This window comes from Chrysochloris asiatica, unplaced genomic scaffold (assembly GCF_000296735.1).
Source record: "Chrysochloris asiatica unplaced genomic scaffold, ChrAsi1.0 scaffold00003, whole genome shotgun sequence".
Taxonomy (NCBI): domain Eukaryota; kingdom Metazoa; phylum Chordata; class Mammalia; order Afrosoricida; family Chrysochloridae; genus Chrysochloris; species Chrysochloris asiatica.
The window spans coordinates 39,486,989-39,503,894 of NW_006408521.1; the positions used below are offsets into that span (position 1 = coordinate 39,486,989).

The window sequence follows — 16,906 nt, forward strand, 5'->3', positions numbered from 1 at the left end:
TGCTATACCAGAACGCCTAACCCAGATGTTCAATGCCATCGAGTCAGTTAACAGCGAACCTGTATAGTGTTTCCAAGGAGTGGCTGGTGAGCTTGAACCATCAACCTTGCAATTCAAATTGATCTTGTAGTACAGCACGTTAACTCAGTGCCACACCAGGACTCCAAGTAAAACAAACCTGGTGGTAGTGGTGTGCCATAGAGACAGTTCTGATTCATAGCCACCATGCATAGGTTTTCGAGGCTGTAAATCTTTTCAGGAGCAGAATGTCTCATCTTTCTCCTGCAAAAAGGCCGATACTTCTGTACTTGAGGTTAGCAGCCCAACTTGTAACCACTATGCTACCAGAGCTCCTGTAAGACTGAAAATAGGGAACCAAGAGATACCAACAACAACAAAACAAAAACTAAAAAGAGGGAATGTAGCTACAAAAGGAAGTAGATTTCAAGAAAGAAGTAAAAATAAACTTACTTATAACCCTAAACTTAACCAGTTTCTCGGATTATTTGCTCAGCATACAGGATGAATAAGTATGGTGAAAGAATTCAACCTTGTCGCACACCTTTCTTAATTTTAAAACATTCAGTGTTCCCAATGTTCTGTTCAAACAACTGCCTCTTGGTGCAGGTACAGCTTCCTCATGAGCACAATTGTTCTGGAATACTAAAACTTCGCAATGTTGTCCGTAGCTTGTCATGATCCACACAATCGAAAGCCTTTGCGTAGTCAATAAACCACAGGTAAACATCTTTCTGATATTCTCTGCTTTCAGCCAAGATCCATCGGACATCAGCAATGATATCCATCGTTCCACGGCCTCTTCTGAATCCAGCTTGAACCTCTGGAAGTTCTCTGTCATTGTTTGACTGTAGCTGTTTCTGTATTACCTTTAGCAAACTTGACTCGCATGGGATATCGAAGAGATTGTCCAATGATTTCTGCATTCCACTGGGTCGCCTTTCTTTGGAATGGGCACAAATATGGATCTCTTCCAATCAGTTGGCCAGATAGTTGTTTCTTGGCATAGATGAGTGAGTGCCTCCTGTGCCACCTCACTTTCTTGAAAGATTTCAATTTTTATTCCACCAATTCCTGGTGCCTTGTTCTTTGCCAATTCAGTGCACCTTGAATTTCCTCCTCCTGTATCATTGACTCTTGATTATAAGCTGCCTCTTGAAACGGCTGAACATTAACCAACTCTGTGGCACCTAACAACAACAAAACTTAACCAAGCCCTAGCTTAACTCCTATGACTAACCCTAGTCATTAACTATAACCCAACACTAAAAGTCCTACGCCAAGCCTAGAACTAGCCATAGTCCTAACCCTAACTCCTTTAACTTCCTACTCCTGCAAAAAATGGATTTATACATTTTCAGGGTTTTCATTGTTGACCTTGATGGTAAGGAAGCTATGTAATAATCTTAAGTTTTGAAAATTCTCAAAAACAAAAATGTAGATAACATATAGAATACATGAAGGTTTTTTAAAACATCAAATTTATTTTGAGAAACTTGTTTTGCCATTACCAGTTGGATCAGTTATGCAAGACGGCCTTTTAATATGACAAAAGTTGGTGGAAAATAATACATACAAATATATGTTTTTATTGTTGCTGTTAAGTGCTGTCGAGTTGGTTCTGACCCATAGCAACTCTGTATAGGGTTTCTGAGGAGCGATTGGTGAGCCTGAACTGCTGACCTTGTGGTTCAAACCGACTTTTCAGTCCATTGCATTAAGTCCACAGTACCACAAGAACAACACGAACCAATACCTTATGCAAGATTTGTAGATAGAAGGTGCATTTAGCCACCTCTGTTTGTGAATATTATCTGTAAAACCGAGAATAGGAATGTTGAATAATTGTGGCAATTCCAAAAACTTGACTTGGGTAAAAAGTCATAAAATTGGGATAAAAGCGTTTTAATTACTTGTGTTCAACACAAACCAAAGTGTTTAAATTCATAATGTAGGTTTCATCAATCTTGGGGTGTTTTGGTAGGGTGTTTGTGGTGGTGTTAAATCATCAGTGGGTTATTGGCGGTTTTTCCTTTTCTGCCATTTCTTGTTGATGAATTGTATCTTGCGCTGCTTGCTGCATTTTGTCCAGTTTTTCCAAAGTCAGAGATTTTAAGGGCAGAAGTTTGGGCTTACATAGTACCATTGTGTTTATATCTTCTACAGACAGTTGCCCTAAGTTAAAAAAAAAAAAAAAAAAATTTCATTGATGAAGAACTCAGTGGTCTGGATCTGTAGTTAAATCAACATCTAAAAGCTTAATCCATTGTTAGTGAAACTCTTGTTCCTGGACTGAATTTTGTTGTGGGGCCAGAAACACTGCCCATAAACAATGACAATTTATTGATCCTAGAGTAGGGGTGGCATATTGAGTAAAACATTTTGAACAAGATCAGCCCCTAGGTCATGCAAATAGTTTGACTATCAACCTAAAGGCTGTTGGTTCATGTGCACCCGGCAGCACCATGGAAGGGCGATCTGGTGATACGTTGCTGTGAGATTACAGCCAGTAAAAGTGTTTCGGAGTACTACTGCTCTAACACGCAGTGGGCTGCGCCATGACTCTGGGTGTTTATTTTTTTCCTTCACTCAAGATTCTAAGCTACCATGAGACATAAACTTTCAAAATATCTAACTCAAATAAGATTTGGGAGAAATACATAGTGTACAGAAATATTGATACAACAAAGTATAATATTTAACTTGCTTTCAGACCATATTTAGTATTATGGTGAATCCCATTAAGTACTGTCTTTCATTGATAATTTGATATTTCAGTCTTCAGTTTTGAGTATAACAGGATTGTTAGGATTAAAAAACAATGCTTTGTTTACCGTCCTTTTACTGGAAAAAACAGTGGCGTCTCCCTTTATTACCTATTCATGAAAAGTATAATAAAAATTGGACAGTAAATGAGGCATATAGAACACAAAGTTTAGCTATTAAGCTTACTATGGGACACTGTATCACTTTGTCAGTTCCTGTAACATTCTATGACCTAAGTATTTGTGACGTAAATACCTTGTTTTGGAAGAACTTCCCGGAACATTGACTTCAGTTCTGCCATATCTTAATTGTTAGATGCAGTAAATTTTTTCCTTTAAAGAGAAACCAGTAATTAGTATCTAAGAAAAAATTCCTAAAGCATATATTATCTATGCTATTTTCATTGTAGTTTAAGAAGTAAAATCACAATTCCTATGGAAAATGAACTACTCTTCCTTGCATAATTTCCCTACTAATTTCCTGTGGTTCTTTTCACTGAAACAACATGAGACAGTTTTAAGTATCTGGGGTGCCTTGTCAACTTTCATTAACCAGTGGTGGTGGCAATTGGGAAGCTGGGTGTTGTAAACATTTTCTCTTTTTAGAGAAAAATTATAGGGACCTTCAGGTTTTTAGGTAAAGATTCTTTTCTAAGAAATACCAGTGGAAGAAAATGGCACCTATGTACAGCTATCTTGGTTCCCCATTAGAATCTCCATTGGATGACTGGTGAAGTAACATGACCACCATTTGAGAAGTTGGGTGAAGCAGCTAGTGAAAGAGAAGGAGTTAGTAGGCAAACATTTTCTAATACCCCCACTTCTCTCAACAACTAACAGCTGGTGTCTACTTTTAATTCCCCTTGTTATAATGACAAAGAAGCATTCAAAGGATGAGTTCTAGCTACAGAGCTAAGATTTGTAAGGAGGTAAATAAAAACAACGTGTAGCGTTGCCTCTACCACTGTTTTCACTTAGTATTTTTCTCCAATTACAGAGAATCAAGCTGCAAACCACAAGGTCAGCAGTTCGAAACTATCAGCTGTTCCGCGGGAGAAAGATGAAGCTTTCTGTTCCCGTAAAGATTTACAGCTTCAGAAACCCTGTACAGGGTCGCTATGAGTTGGAACCGACTCCATGGCACATAACAACAACAGAGAGATGATATGCCAAAGTGCCAGCATACTCTCTCATAAAAGTATTTTAGGAACTACTTTGTATGCTGCTGTTAGATGCTGTTGAGTGGGTAACCAATTCATAGCGACCTTATGCACAGTCCTGTGTCAACCTCACAATCGTTGCTAGGCTTGAGCCCATTGCTGTTACTACTGTACCAATCAATCTCATTGAGGGGGCAGGGTCTTCCTCTTTTTCACTGACCTGCCACTTTACAAAGTATGATGTCATTCTCCAGGTACTGGTGTCTCCTAATATGTCTGAAGTGTGAGAGAAGTCTGACCATCCTGGCTTCTAAGGAGCATGCTGGCTGTACTTTTTCCAACAGATTTGTTTGTTCTTTTGGCGATCCACGGTACTTTTAATATTCTCTTCCAACACCATAATTCAAATGCATCAATTCTTCTATAGTCTCTATTTTCTAACTTTCACAGGCATATGAAGTTATTGAAAATACCATGGCTTGGGACAGGTGCATCTTAGCCCTCAAACTGACATCTTTGATGTTGAACATTTTAAAGAGGTCTTACACAGATATGCCTAATGCATTATGTTTGATTTCTTATGGCTGCTTCCATGAGTGTTGATCGTGGATCTGAGCAAAATGAAGTCTTTGACAACTTTAATCTTTTCTCCATTTGTCTTGATGTTATTTATTGGTGTAGTGGTGAGGATTTTTGTTTTTGTTTTTTTTTCACTTTTAGGTGAAACCCATAAAGGCTGTGGTCTTTGATCTTCATAAGTAAGTATTTTAAGTCCTCTTCCCTCTTAGCAAGCAAGGTTGTATCATCTGCATATCGCAGGATGTTAATGAGTATTCCTCCAACCCTGATGTCACGTTTTCCTTCATATAATCCAGCTTCTCAATTTTTTTGCTCAGCACATAGACTGAATAAATATGGTGAAAGAATACAATCCAGTTGCATACCTTTCATAACTTTATTCAGTTTAAACCGTTCTGTTCGAACTGCTTCTTGATCTGTGTAAAGGTTTCTCATGAGCACAATTAAGTGTTCCAGAATACTCATTCTCCGCAATGTTGTCTGTAGCTTTAATGATCCACGCAGGTGAAAGCCTTTGTGTAGTCAATAAAGCACAAGTAAACATTTTTCTGGTATTTTCTGCTTTCAGCCAAGATCCATCTGACGTCAGCAATTATATCCTTGGTCCACATCCTCGTCTGGCTTGAACTTCTGACAGTTCCCTGTCAATGTACTGTTGCAGCCATTTTCAAAATATCTTTAGCAAAGTTTTGCTTGCATGAGATATAATATTGTCTGATGATTTCTGCATTCCATTGGATCACCTCTTTTGGAATGGGCACAATCAGTTGGCCAGTAGCTGTCTTACAAATTTGTTTGGCATAGATGAGTGAGTGCCTCCAGTGTCGCATCACTACAAGATTTCAAATTGTATTCCATCAATTCCCAGAGCCTTGTTCTTTACCAACGCCTCTGGTGCACCTCGGATTTCCTTCTTCAGCATCATTGGCTCTTGATCATACACTCCCTCTTAAAATGGTTGAACACTGACCATTTCTTTTTGGTATAGTGACTCTGTGTATTCCTTGCATCTTGTTTAGATGCTTCCTGCATCATTCAATATTTTGCACATTGTTGTTATTAAGTGCCATTGGGTTGGTTCTGTCCCATAGCGACCCTGTAAAGGGTTTCTTAGGAGCAGCTGGTGAGCTTGAACCGCCAACCTTGCAGTTCAAATGGCTTTGCAGTCTGGTGCATTAACCCATAGGGCCACACATAGAATCCTTCAATATCGCAAGTCAAGGTTTGAAATTTTCCTTCAGTTCCCTCAGCTTGAGAAATGCTGAGTGTGTTCTTTTTTCCCTTTAGATTTTGTAACTCCAGATCTTTGCATATTTCGTTATAATATTTTACTCTGTTTTTGACCTGTCCTTTGAGATTTTCTATTCTTTTACCTTCTCATTTCTCCCATTTGCTTTAGCATCTCTATGCTGGAAAGCAAGTTTCATAGTATCCTTTGATACCCATTTTGGTCTTTTTCTTTCTTGTCTTCTTAATGACCACCTACTTTCTTCCTATATGATGTTCTTAATGTCATCCCACAACTCTTCTGGTCTTTGGTCTTTAGTGTCTAATTCATCAAATCTGCTTTTGAGATGATCTCTAAATTCAGTTGAGATACATTCAAGGTCATATTTTGATTCTCATGGATTGTTTTAATTTTCTTCAGCTTCAGTCTGAACTTGCATATAAGCGACTGATGGTCTGTTCCACAGTCTGCCCCTGGCTTTGTTTTCACTGATGATACGCAGCTTTTCCATTCTCTCATTCCACAGATACAGTCAATTTGATTTCTGTGTATTCAATCTGGTGAGGTCCATGTGTACAGTCATCTTTTATGTTTTTTTTTAAAAAAGGTCCTTGCAATGAAGTCATCAGTCTTGCCAAATTCTATCATGAGATCTCCAGCACTGTTTCTATGACCAAGGCTGTATTTTCCAACTGCTGATCCTTCCTCTTTGTTTCCAACCTTTGCATTCCAATCACCAGTAATTATCAATACATCTTGACTGCATGTTTGATCAATTTCAGATTGAAGAAGTTGGTAGAATTCTTCTATTTCATCCTCACTGGCTTTAGTGGCTCATGGGTAAATTTGAATAATAGTAGTATTAACTGGTCTTCCTTGTAGGCATATGGTTATTATCACAGACAGCGTTGTACTTCAATATCTTAAAATGTTCTTTTTGATGATGAATGCAACTCTATTCCCCTTCAATTTGTCATTCCCAGCATAATAAACCATGCAGATGTAAGATTCAAAATGACCAATATCAATGCATTTCAGCTCACTAATGCTTAGGATATATGTTCCATTTCATTTTTTACAATTTCCAATTTTCCTAAATTCATACTTTGTACATTCCATTTCTGATTATTAGTAGATATTTACAGCTGTTTCTCCTTATTTTGAGTTGTGCCCCATCAGCATACGACGGTCTGTTTGTGTCATCATGGTCACCTTTACTTTGAGGAGGCAGCTCTTCCCCAGTCGTATTTTGTGGGCCTTCTAACCTGAGGGGCTAATCTTTCTGTAATACATCTGACAGTCTTCTAGTTCTCTTTATCATGGTTCATTATTCTGGTGCTATCTGATAGTGCTCCTTCCACTGCTCTTCATGAAGTTTTCAATGACTAAAGATTTGGAAGTAGTCTGTTTTTCCTTTTTCCTAGTCTGTCTTAGTCTTAAAGCTTATCTGAAGTCTGTCCACCATTTAAATAGCTGCTGGTATTTAAAGTGCCGATGGCACAGCTTCCAGAATCACAGCAACATGCAAGTCACCCCAGTACAGCCAATACCATTTGCTGTAAACGTTACATCCCAGATTACTGCTATACTGAAGGTTAAGGTATTCTGGAGCTGTCTTTTGTAATATGATTCCTTTGCAAACAGATAACTCATCCAGATAGTTCCACCCATTTTGTGATATTTCACCATACTGCTGCAAGCTCACCATGCCTCTTTCATAAGCTCACCACCACAGAAGAAATATTACAAAGGTGGCGATGATGGCTTGGTGCCCATCTTTACCTCCCACTGCAAATTAGGTAAACTCAAGGAAGAGTGTTTATGGTCTTCCCTGTTCCCGTTCCACTCCTTCATTGACATTCCTAGTAAAAGCTTCCTACTTCTATCTACCAAGCATTTTACCTCTTTTAAGTTCCTGAGGAACCTCTATCCAGAACTTTGCCATGAAACACTGATTAAAGAGGAAGTAGGGAATAGATCAGGAATAAAGCAACTCCTCCTTATTAACTGGCATCTGAGGCAAATGCATTATGTGATTTCTTTAGAATGTACAGCTTCCCCTTTGCCCACTTCCTGTCCTTCATATTACAGAGAGCTGCCAGAGTACCTAGGGTTCATGGCCTTTTTCTCCCTCCTGCCCTCAGATTACCATGGAGGTCAATAACTGCAGACTGAATAGCCTCACATTTAATCTTATGAAACAATACCTAAACCGCTCTACTAAAGGCAGTGGGAGTGAGGGGGACTGCTGGTGGTGGTAAAGTGCCGTCGAGTCAGTTCTAGACTAAGACACTAGGAAGTAGACACCTAGTGGGCTACTCAAACGCCAGCCAATGAAAACCCAAGGGATCACAGTGGTTCAACTCTATTGTTTGGGGGAGTTGACTCAATGGCAGTTAAGCAGTGGCTTCTTCATGAATGGCATCATCATGAAAATGTTTACTAGACCCTCATGCAGTAGTACAAATCTGGCAGGCTATGCTACTGAGAGGATAGACTTACAGATGTTGATAAATGTGAAACACATTCTAAGAATTTTTAAATGTACTTCTGTCACCAAAATGTTAAAAGGTTGGATGAACAAATGATTAAATCATAACTGTTTTAAATGAGTAAGAAACTCCAGCTACTTACAATTCAATCATTATCCTTTGCTTTCTCTTTGATCTATACCTGTTTCACATCCAAAATCTGGCCTGAGGAAAACAATGAAACTTGGTGCTCTACCAAACCTCAGTTCTCTGACTAAGCTACCATTGTTACTGGATAGGGTGTGAGCCAAAGGCCTGGTAGGGGGTGGGCTGGGCTGGTGTGTGGAAGATCAGTGGTATCCCTCGCTTGGGTGGAATGTCTGCTTTCCTTGGGTTGGTTCTTGTTCCTAGGTCCCCTTAGGCACTGGCAGGAGAGAAACAGGAAGGGAAGGGCTAAAATAAGCAAGGTGGTGGTTGGCTGGACAGTACTGGCAGGGCTACAATGTTTTCATAATCAACTACCCTGGGAGCCCAGAGTGGAAAGGGGCATTTATTCCCTTCTCCTAGGTGGCCTAACAGGCACACATGAATGCTCTGTTAGTTCACTGTGCTCTAAGGAGCTATGGCTGCTCCTGAGAGGACTTTCTTACTGGTCACTGGAAACACATGGAAGATCAGGGACAGATGGGCCAAGGGAGAAATATAATAGTTATGGCTGAAATTCATGTGTATCATCCACTTGCCGGGGGAAAATGGCTTACTGCTATAGTTCTATATTAAGGAGCTGTCATAGTGTAGTGGTTATGAGTCAGGTTGCTAATCTCACTGTCAGCAGTTCAAAACTACCAGTGGTTCTGTGGGAGAAAGATGAGGCTTTCTGCTCCTATGAAGATTTATAGCCTCTGAAACCCTAATGGGAAGGTTGGTGGTTCAACTCCACCATCTGCTCAGAGGAAAAAAGATGTGGCAGATTTCAGCCTCAGAATGCTAAGGGGCTGTTCTACTCAGTCTGAAAGGGTCACTATGAGTAAGAATCATCCCAAGGCACTGAGTTGTTTGTTTTAACCAGTGATACGGGAATGGGAAAAGTTTTGTTCAATTTTTGAACTTCAAACACAATACTTTTAAATGATCAGCAGACTATAAAATGATGTTTTTTTTGACTTCTGTTGCAAAAGCACTACTTACCTCAGTGACCTTCTAGGGAGCAACTGGTGGGTTTGAATTGCCAGCCTTGTGGTTAGCAGTCCAGTGCTTATCCTAGAGCGCCACACCATCACTGCATTTTTATCACAGTCCATCAGTGTTAAGTGCTGTTCTGCCCTAGGACTCAAAACCTACTACATTCCTTTTTTTTAACATTCCTTTTTGAAAAACAATCAGTGATGTCTTTGGCCTTTCTCATCATACTTTCCAATGTTTCCTTCTGTCTCTTGTTTGGCACCTACCAGCGTTTCACCACCAGGTGTATTTCATCATAGTAAGATTCTACATAGGCGAGAGAGATGCCTTTCCTTGGTAAAGTTTAGGTGATTATGAAAGGGAGTATGGATGAACTTTGAGGACATTATGCTGAGTCAAGTAAGTCAATCACAAAAGGGCAAATACTCTGTGAGACCACTAGTATAAAAAGTCAATGCGTTCACACTAAAAGAAACACTCTTTGATGGTTACCAGTAGGGAGGAAAAGGAAAGTAAGCCACTTTCTTGGGTAAAGGGGAAGAGAAAAAAAAAATTTTTTTTTAAAGGAATGTAGTAGGACTGTGATAAAAATGCAGTGATGGTGTGGCGCTCTAGGATAAGCACTGGACTGCTAACCACAAGGCTGGCAATTCAAACCTACCAGTTGCTTCCTAGAAGCCCTATCCAAGGTCACCGAGTTGAATCTGACTCAATGGCAGTTCACCACAACAACATGATAAAGGAAAGAACCCTGGTGGCATAGTGGGGTATGTGTCCGGCTGCTAATCCAAGGGTCAGCAGTTAAGTCCACCAGCTACTTTGAGGGAGACAGATGAGGCTTGCTGTTCCAGTAAAGATTCACAGCTTTGGAAATCTATACAGGGGCACTATGAATTGGAACTGACTCGATAGCACACAATGATGATAAATAAAACAAAAATTTAAATTCCAATTTGTATTCTCTTGGGAAAAGTCAGAAGTTTTATGCCCAGAAATGAAGGCAGATGTAAGGAAGAAAAAAAGAGAAAGAAAGGGAGGCTATAGGAAACAAGACTCTGCCTGATGTCTTCTCTACAAGTCCCTCGTCTCAGGAGATACCATAATAGCAGAAATTACATATGGAAGTTTCAGATCTGGAAATGGATTACTCTTAACCATGCTTGCCTGAATACCCCTCAGGCATCTTCTAGGACACGCCATGGACTCTGAACACAAGGTAGGTAGTTTGAGCCCACTAGCAGGTCTCTGCAAAGATTGACAGCCCTGTATCAGGTTGCTATGAGTCAAAACAGACACTATGGCACTTAACAACAACCTATATAATAATTTACAAAAGGATGATCTTTGGGATGTTAATTGACTATCTGGGAAGAGTATACTGTCTAGTAAATGTAAAAGTCATTGGATGAGACTTTAGGAAAAAAACCCCAAACTAGTACTTTTTTGAAACTTTAATATGCTAACATATGTGATGAATCTACAGCAAGACATTCAGCATGTATTGCTTTTTAAATTGATTTGATCCTGGGATCCTTTAAAAGTGTTTTTATGGAACTAGTATTTCTTAGAACACATTCTGCACTCCTAGGGCAATGCCATCTTCAATGTGGCATATTTAATAACTATGAAGTTATTTACAAATAACTGATTTTGGAGTGAGCAAAAATGACATTCTTTCTAAATGACATTCTTTCTAAACATTTACTACAATGACCCGGAGGTTTTGCTTTTTTCTCTCTGATCTATTCCATGTTTATACTTTAAATGTGGGACAGGGTTTACTCTGGCTCTACTAAATTACCTGGAGCTTCGCATGTACTTCTTAATCCATCAGAGTTCTGGTTTTCAAGGTTCAACTAAAATATGGATGTAAAAGTGCTTAAAAATACAGTATGACATTTATTATTCCATGTGTAATTTGTATAGCCCTTTAATAAATGGTTTGTTATATATTACAAGCTTCAGAAACCCTGTGCAGGGTCACTATGAATCGCAACCAACTCCACGGCACTTAACAACAAGAAGCTAATTTCCAATTCTAAAAGTCCCCTGATCCTCACAAACACCAAGGCACCTATGTAAGACAGCATGATCTGTTTAAAAGTGTTTTCCTTTCCAAAAGTTGTTTCATTTACTTCTATACGTTTTAAAGCTGCATGTGTTGCCAAATTGTGTTCTTAAATAGGTTTTTAAAATATGGTAATAAAGCAAACCCACTTTTTAATATAATTCAAGATTCGGAAAATGTGAGAAAGATTTTATATGTACAGAATGTAAAGTGCCATTGAGTTGCTTTTGACTCACAGCGATCCTGCATAGGATTTCTAAGGAGTGGTTGGTGGGTTTGAACTGACAATGTTTCAGTTAGCAGTCCAGTGCTTATCCTACAGTGCCACATCAAGACTCCACAGAAAGAATAAAAATCTTTAAAATGATAAAGAACTAGAGTGAAAGCTTGGTACATACAAGAATCTGTCTTCAGGAGATTTCACAAAAAATTTTCGCTCCTCTTGATATATCTAGCCAAACCCATATTCCCACATGGCAAAGTGTGATTGAAGGTTAGGAAGTAATGTCCCATTTCAGTGAGCATATGGATGGAGTTCTGTCCCCACTGCTGTCTGTGGTTTCCCTTGACCTTAACTGCCAGGACGCTGCAGACACTTAACTCAGCAACTTCAGTAAAATACAGGCATTGCAGCATTATTGTATGTTAAACTGTCTTATTTTATCATGAATGGACAGTGAGAAGCAAAAAATACTATCTCTGAGAACTGAAGGAGCAATTCTGTTTATTATATGTTTCTTTTGTGCATAGTAAACGAATTCTTTTTAAGTGAGGCCAAGTCATCTAATGCAGAGGTGGGGGTAAGGTGGCAGGACTGGTTGGGAACAGTTTCTTTCTTTGTCTTACCCAAAGACTTATGGTTATCTGCAGATGGATTTTCAAAAGCATATTACATTTCTGAATGTAAACTAACATGAGAAAAAGATGAGGGGGAGCCCAGTTGTTAAGTGCCTTTGAGTCGGTTCCATCTGAACCTTGTGGGTTCAAACTGACCTTGAAGTCCAGTACTAATCCTACAGAGCCACCCACTATTTAGTAGAGAAGTATTGTAAGGTAGAAATAAAGGCAGTCTCTGGGATATACTGGGTTATATGAAGAAAATTGTGGAATCAGGATTGGAGGAAGACTAACAACCTGTGATATGCAGATGATACAACCTTGCTTGCTGAAAGTGAAGTGGACTTAAAACATTTACTGATGAAGATCAAAGAGCACACAGCCTTCGGTATGGATCTCAATGTAAAGAAAACAAAAATCCTCACCACTGGACCGATAAACAACATTTTTATCAACGGAGAAAAGATTGAAGTTGTCAAGGTCTTCATTCTTCTTGGATCAACTATCAGCACTCATGGAAGCAGCAGTCAAGAGATCAAACGACGTATTGCATTAGGCATATCTGCTGCACAAGACCTTTTTAAAGTGTTGAAGACCAAAGATGTCAGCTTGAGGACTAAGGTGTACCTGACCCAAGCCATGGTATTTTCAGTAACCTTGTATGCATGCAAAAGATGGACAGTGAATATGGAAGACTGTAGAAGAATTGATGCTTTTGAGTTATGGTGTTAGAGGAGAATATTGAAAGTGCCATGGGCTGCCAAAAGAACCAAAAGATCCGTTTTGGAAGAAGTGCAGCCAGAATGCTCCTTGGAGGCCAGGATGGCCAAACTTCATCTCTCATACTCCGGGTATATTGTTAGGTAGGGACCAGTCACTGGAGAAGGATATCATGTTTGGTACGGTGGAGGGTCAAAGAAAAAGAGGACAACCCCCAACAAGATGGATTGGCCAAGTGGCGGCATCGATGGACTCAAATGTGGTAACCAGTAGTGAGGTTGGCCCAGGATCGGGCAGTATTTCGTTCTGCTGTGCATAAGGTGTGAGTAGGTGCCGACTTGATGGCACCTAACAACAACAACAACAACTGGGATTGAACATCTTTAGTATAAGCACAGGCTTGAAGCCTTTCTTTTCAAAAGCTGTACCTGCAGCAAGTGAAGGTGAATATGATGAAGAATTTGTTGTAGATTCCACTATTTCAAAGTGAGGGCAAATTTACATAACCTTAAAGGGCAAGTATGACTTACTGTATTAATTCTCATTCAGGCAACTGTCCCTAAGTTAGCTGAGTGCTTAATTTGGATTGATAATGTTCATCTAGAGATGCCAAGTAACATCGTATGTCATATAGTTGGAAATTATTCTGTTTTGTTATCTGGCATCTGCTGGTAGCAAAATGTTGCAACATGTCCAATTTGGCTAATTAATTCAGACTCATGTAAATAAAATGTGCAGTGTCTAGTTTCTGAAATGTGCCCAGGCCTAGGAACTGTTCTTGGATGAATTTGGATGATGCCCGCAGATCTGGTATGGCCCAATGTTGTTGTTAGCTAATGCACATTACATATAATTGAATTCATTTTTGTTCACCAATCTCAAACATAAAAGCCCCAGCTGATGCATTACATTACTTAACTTGCAATAGCCTGTCCTCCTAGAGCACTTTTTTCCTTTCACTTGTCTTTCATGATTAAATGTAAGTCTAGGATAGAAGTACATGAGCTTGGCCCTCTTAGGAGTTTTCTTATTGTGATGATGCAGCAAATTCCCCATTGGACAGAGAATGTTCCTGATGTACTAAATGTTACGTATATAATCTTGATTTTGCAACTTTTAATAAGCTCTGCTTTATCCTACCAAGGAGCTATCACAAAAACACCAGGACCAATTAAGACTTGCAAGAGAATTTCAGGGAGAAAAATAACATTGCCTCAACTGGAATGTGGCCAGATGGACAGCAGTTGTCTTGGTATCTGCTTTGATAACATCAAGATTTATCTGTATTTGAATTGCAGGGCCCACACATCTTTCAACAACAGTCTGCAGATTGCCAGGGGTTGAAATTCATGAAACTAAGTTGACATCAGTATACTTTACTGCAGATTATATATTGCGTCAGCTCCAAGTGTAGAAAAAGTAGTAGCAATACTTTATTAAAGGCAAGCAGTTTATGCTGTCAGCCCAGGGGACTAGTACTCTACACAGGAGGAATACATAGGGAACTCTTCTTGGAGGATACCTTAGAGAGATATGCGTGTTGATCAGGGGATGAATTTAACCAGTATCTCACAGCATGGGGACATTTGCATTTAACTAGGCTTCCTGGTGTGGTGCTGTAGGATACAGGGGATTGCAAGCTCAGTTTGAACCACAGGTGGGCGGTTCAAACTCACCAGCTGCTCCTCAGAAACCATATTATACAGGGTCGCTATTAGTAAGAACCGACTGGAGGGCACTTAACAACAACAATCATGATTGGAAAAGTATAAATGTTTGAAGTATTCTTGCTTTGAATATTAAACTGAATCGAATCAAGCTTCTAGACCTACTTGTTGTTAAATGTAGTTGCCTGTGTTCTGACGCACAGTGACCCTGTACAGGGTTTCTGAAAAGCAGCTGGTGGGTTTGAACCACTGATGTTGGAGTTAGCAGTCCAGTGCTTAACCTACAGCACACCTACCTGAACTCCAGACCTATTTCTAGTTTACAAAAAATAAGAACAAAGGACATAATTTAGAAATAATTAGATATATCTAGAACACAGGACATTAAAAATGACTCCTGACCTGAATTTTTCAAATGTCAACATCATAGGGAAAAGATAGAGGACTGTTGTAGATTAAGACAGAAGAGCTATAATGCTCAAATGTAAGGTGTAAGTTTTGATTGCCTTCTGATTTGAGGGGGAGCGTGGAGTATAAGATATTCTTGGTTCAATGAGGAAATTGTGCATGTGGACTAAATTTTAAATATGATGAAATTATTAATTTCCTTGAATTGCTTTAATGTTAATGATGTGCTTTATAGGACAACTCCTAATTCTTAAGAAATTTGTCAGAAACAAATTTAGAGAATGTTGGAAATCTTAGGGGAGTATGACTAACAATAGGTATCTGCACTGTATTCTAAATTGTCCAACAATGAAAAGGTGTAGGTAAGAGAGGGGTAAAGTATGGTGAAACATTAACAGTGGTTTGTTAGCACATGATCTAGGTGAAGAGTATATTGTATTGTAAAAGTGCATTGTAATCTTTCAATTTTTTTTATAATGCATGACCGTTTTCATAACAAAAAAACTGGGTAAATACCATGTTATAAAAACTTCAGAAGGGAAGTCTAAGAAATGTGTACCAAGAACTATGATACACTGAAGCTCAGAAAAACTTGGCTAGCAGTATCCCGGGCATGCAGAGAGACCCAATATATTCAATCTTTCAGTAAGTATTGACCTAAATAATATCACACAGAGCACAATGATAGGCAGTCAAGCCTGACATAAACCATTCCATTTACGCTTTGCAGGCTAAGAACTGGACTGTGAACCACTACCAGACGCTCTGCAGGAGAAAGATGAGGCTTTCTGCTCCCACAAAGATTTATAGCCTCGAAAACCCTGTACGGGATTGCTATGAGTTGGAACTGACTTGACAATCATTTAGGAGTAAATATAGCAGTAGCAAAGGTGCGCTTGACCAGAGGCATTGCATTTTAAATAACCTTCCCCATGTGAAAGCAAGACAATAAATAATAAAAATTAGAGAAGAATTGATGCCTTTGAATTATGATGTTGGCAAAAAATATTGACCATACCAGGCACTGGCAGGACAAAACAAGTCTGTCTTGGAATCTGACAGTTCCTTAGAAGTGAGGAGGGTGACTTCGCTTTACATACTTCGCACATATTATCAGGAGGGTCCAGTCCCTGGAAAAGGACATCATGCTTAGTAAACGAGAGGGTCTTGGAAAAGAGGAAGACCTCCAACAAGACAGATTGACCCAGTGGCTTTAACAATGGGCTCAAACATAAGATTGTTAGGACAGGGCAGGAATAGCAATGTTTCATTCTATTTTGCACAGGGCTACTATGAGTTGGAACCTGGCTCAATGTCACCTAATAATAACATAGTAAAACTAAGAATATTTGTTGTTGTTGTTAAGTGCCGTCGAGTCCAACCCATAGCAACCCTGTATAGGATTTCCAAGGAACAGCTGTTGAACTTGAACCACCGGCCTTGCAGTTCAAGCGGCTTTGCAGTCTGGCGCAGTAACCAACAGCGTCACACCAGGACTCCGCCAGAGCGCCGTATTTTATTATATAACAGATGCTACGAACATACGCAGCTGTTACATAATAAAATACGGAGCTCTGATGGTGTAATGGTTACAAGTTGGGCTGCTAAACCCAAGCGAAGTTACTAGCTGTTCCGCGGGAGAAAGATGAGGCTGTCTGCTTCCGTAAAGATTTACAGCCTCAGAAACCCTATGCAGGGTTACTATGAATCAGAACCGACTCCACAGCACATAACGACCACCACCATATAATACAATAGTGATTGTGATAAAATAGGTAGTAAAAAAAAAAATGGTAAGTAAGC

At 39.4% G+C, this 16,906-nt stretch overlaps 1 protein-coding gene across 1 annotated transcript; it reads right to left on the reverse strand.

Annotated features, from left to right (window-relative positions):
* Positions 1 to 2,026: 2,026 nt before the first annotated feature.
* BBIP1 (BBSome interacting protein 1) lies at positions 2,027 to 3,094 on the reverse strand. The gene is made up of 2 exons (XM_006831338.1): positions 3,040 to 3,094; positions 2,027 to 2,193 (listed from the first exon to the last, which is right to left on the reverse strand). Exons 1-2 carry the CDS (start codon positions 3,083 to 3,085, stop codon positions 2,027 to 2,029), a joined length of 213 nt encoding a protein of 70 aa, XP_006831401.1. The 5' UTR covers positions 3,086 to 3,094.
* Positions 3,095 to 16,906: the final 13,812 nt, after the last annotated feature.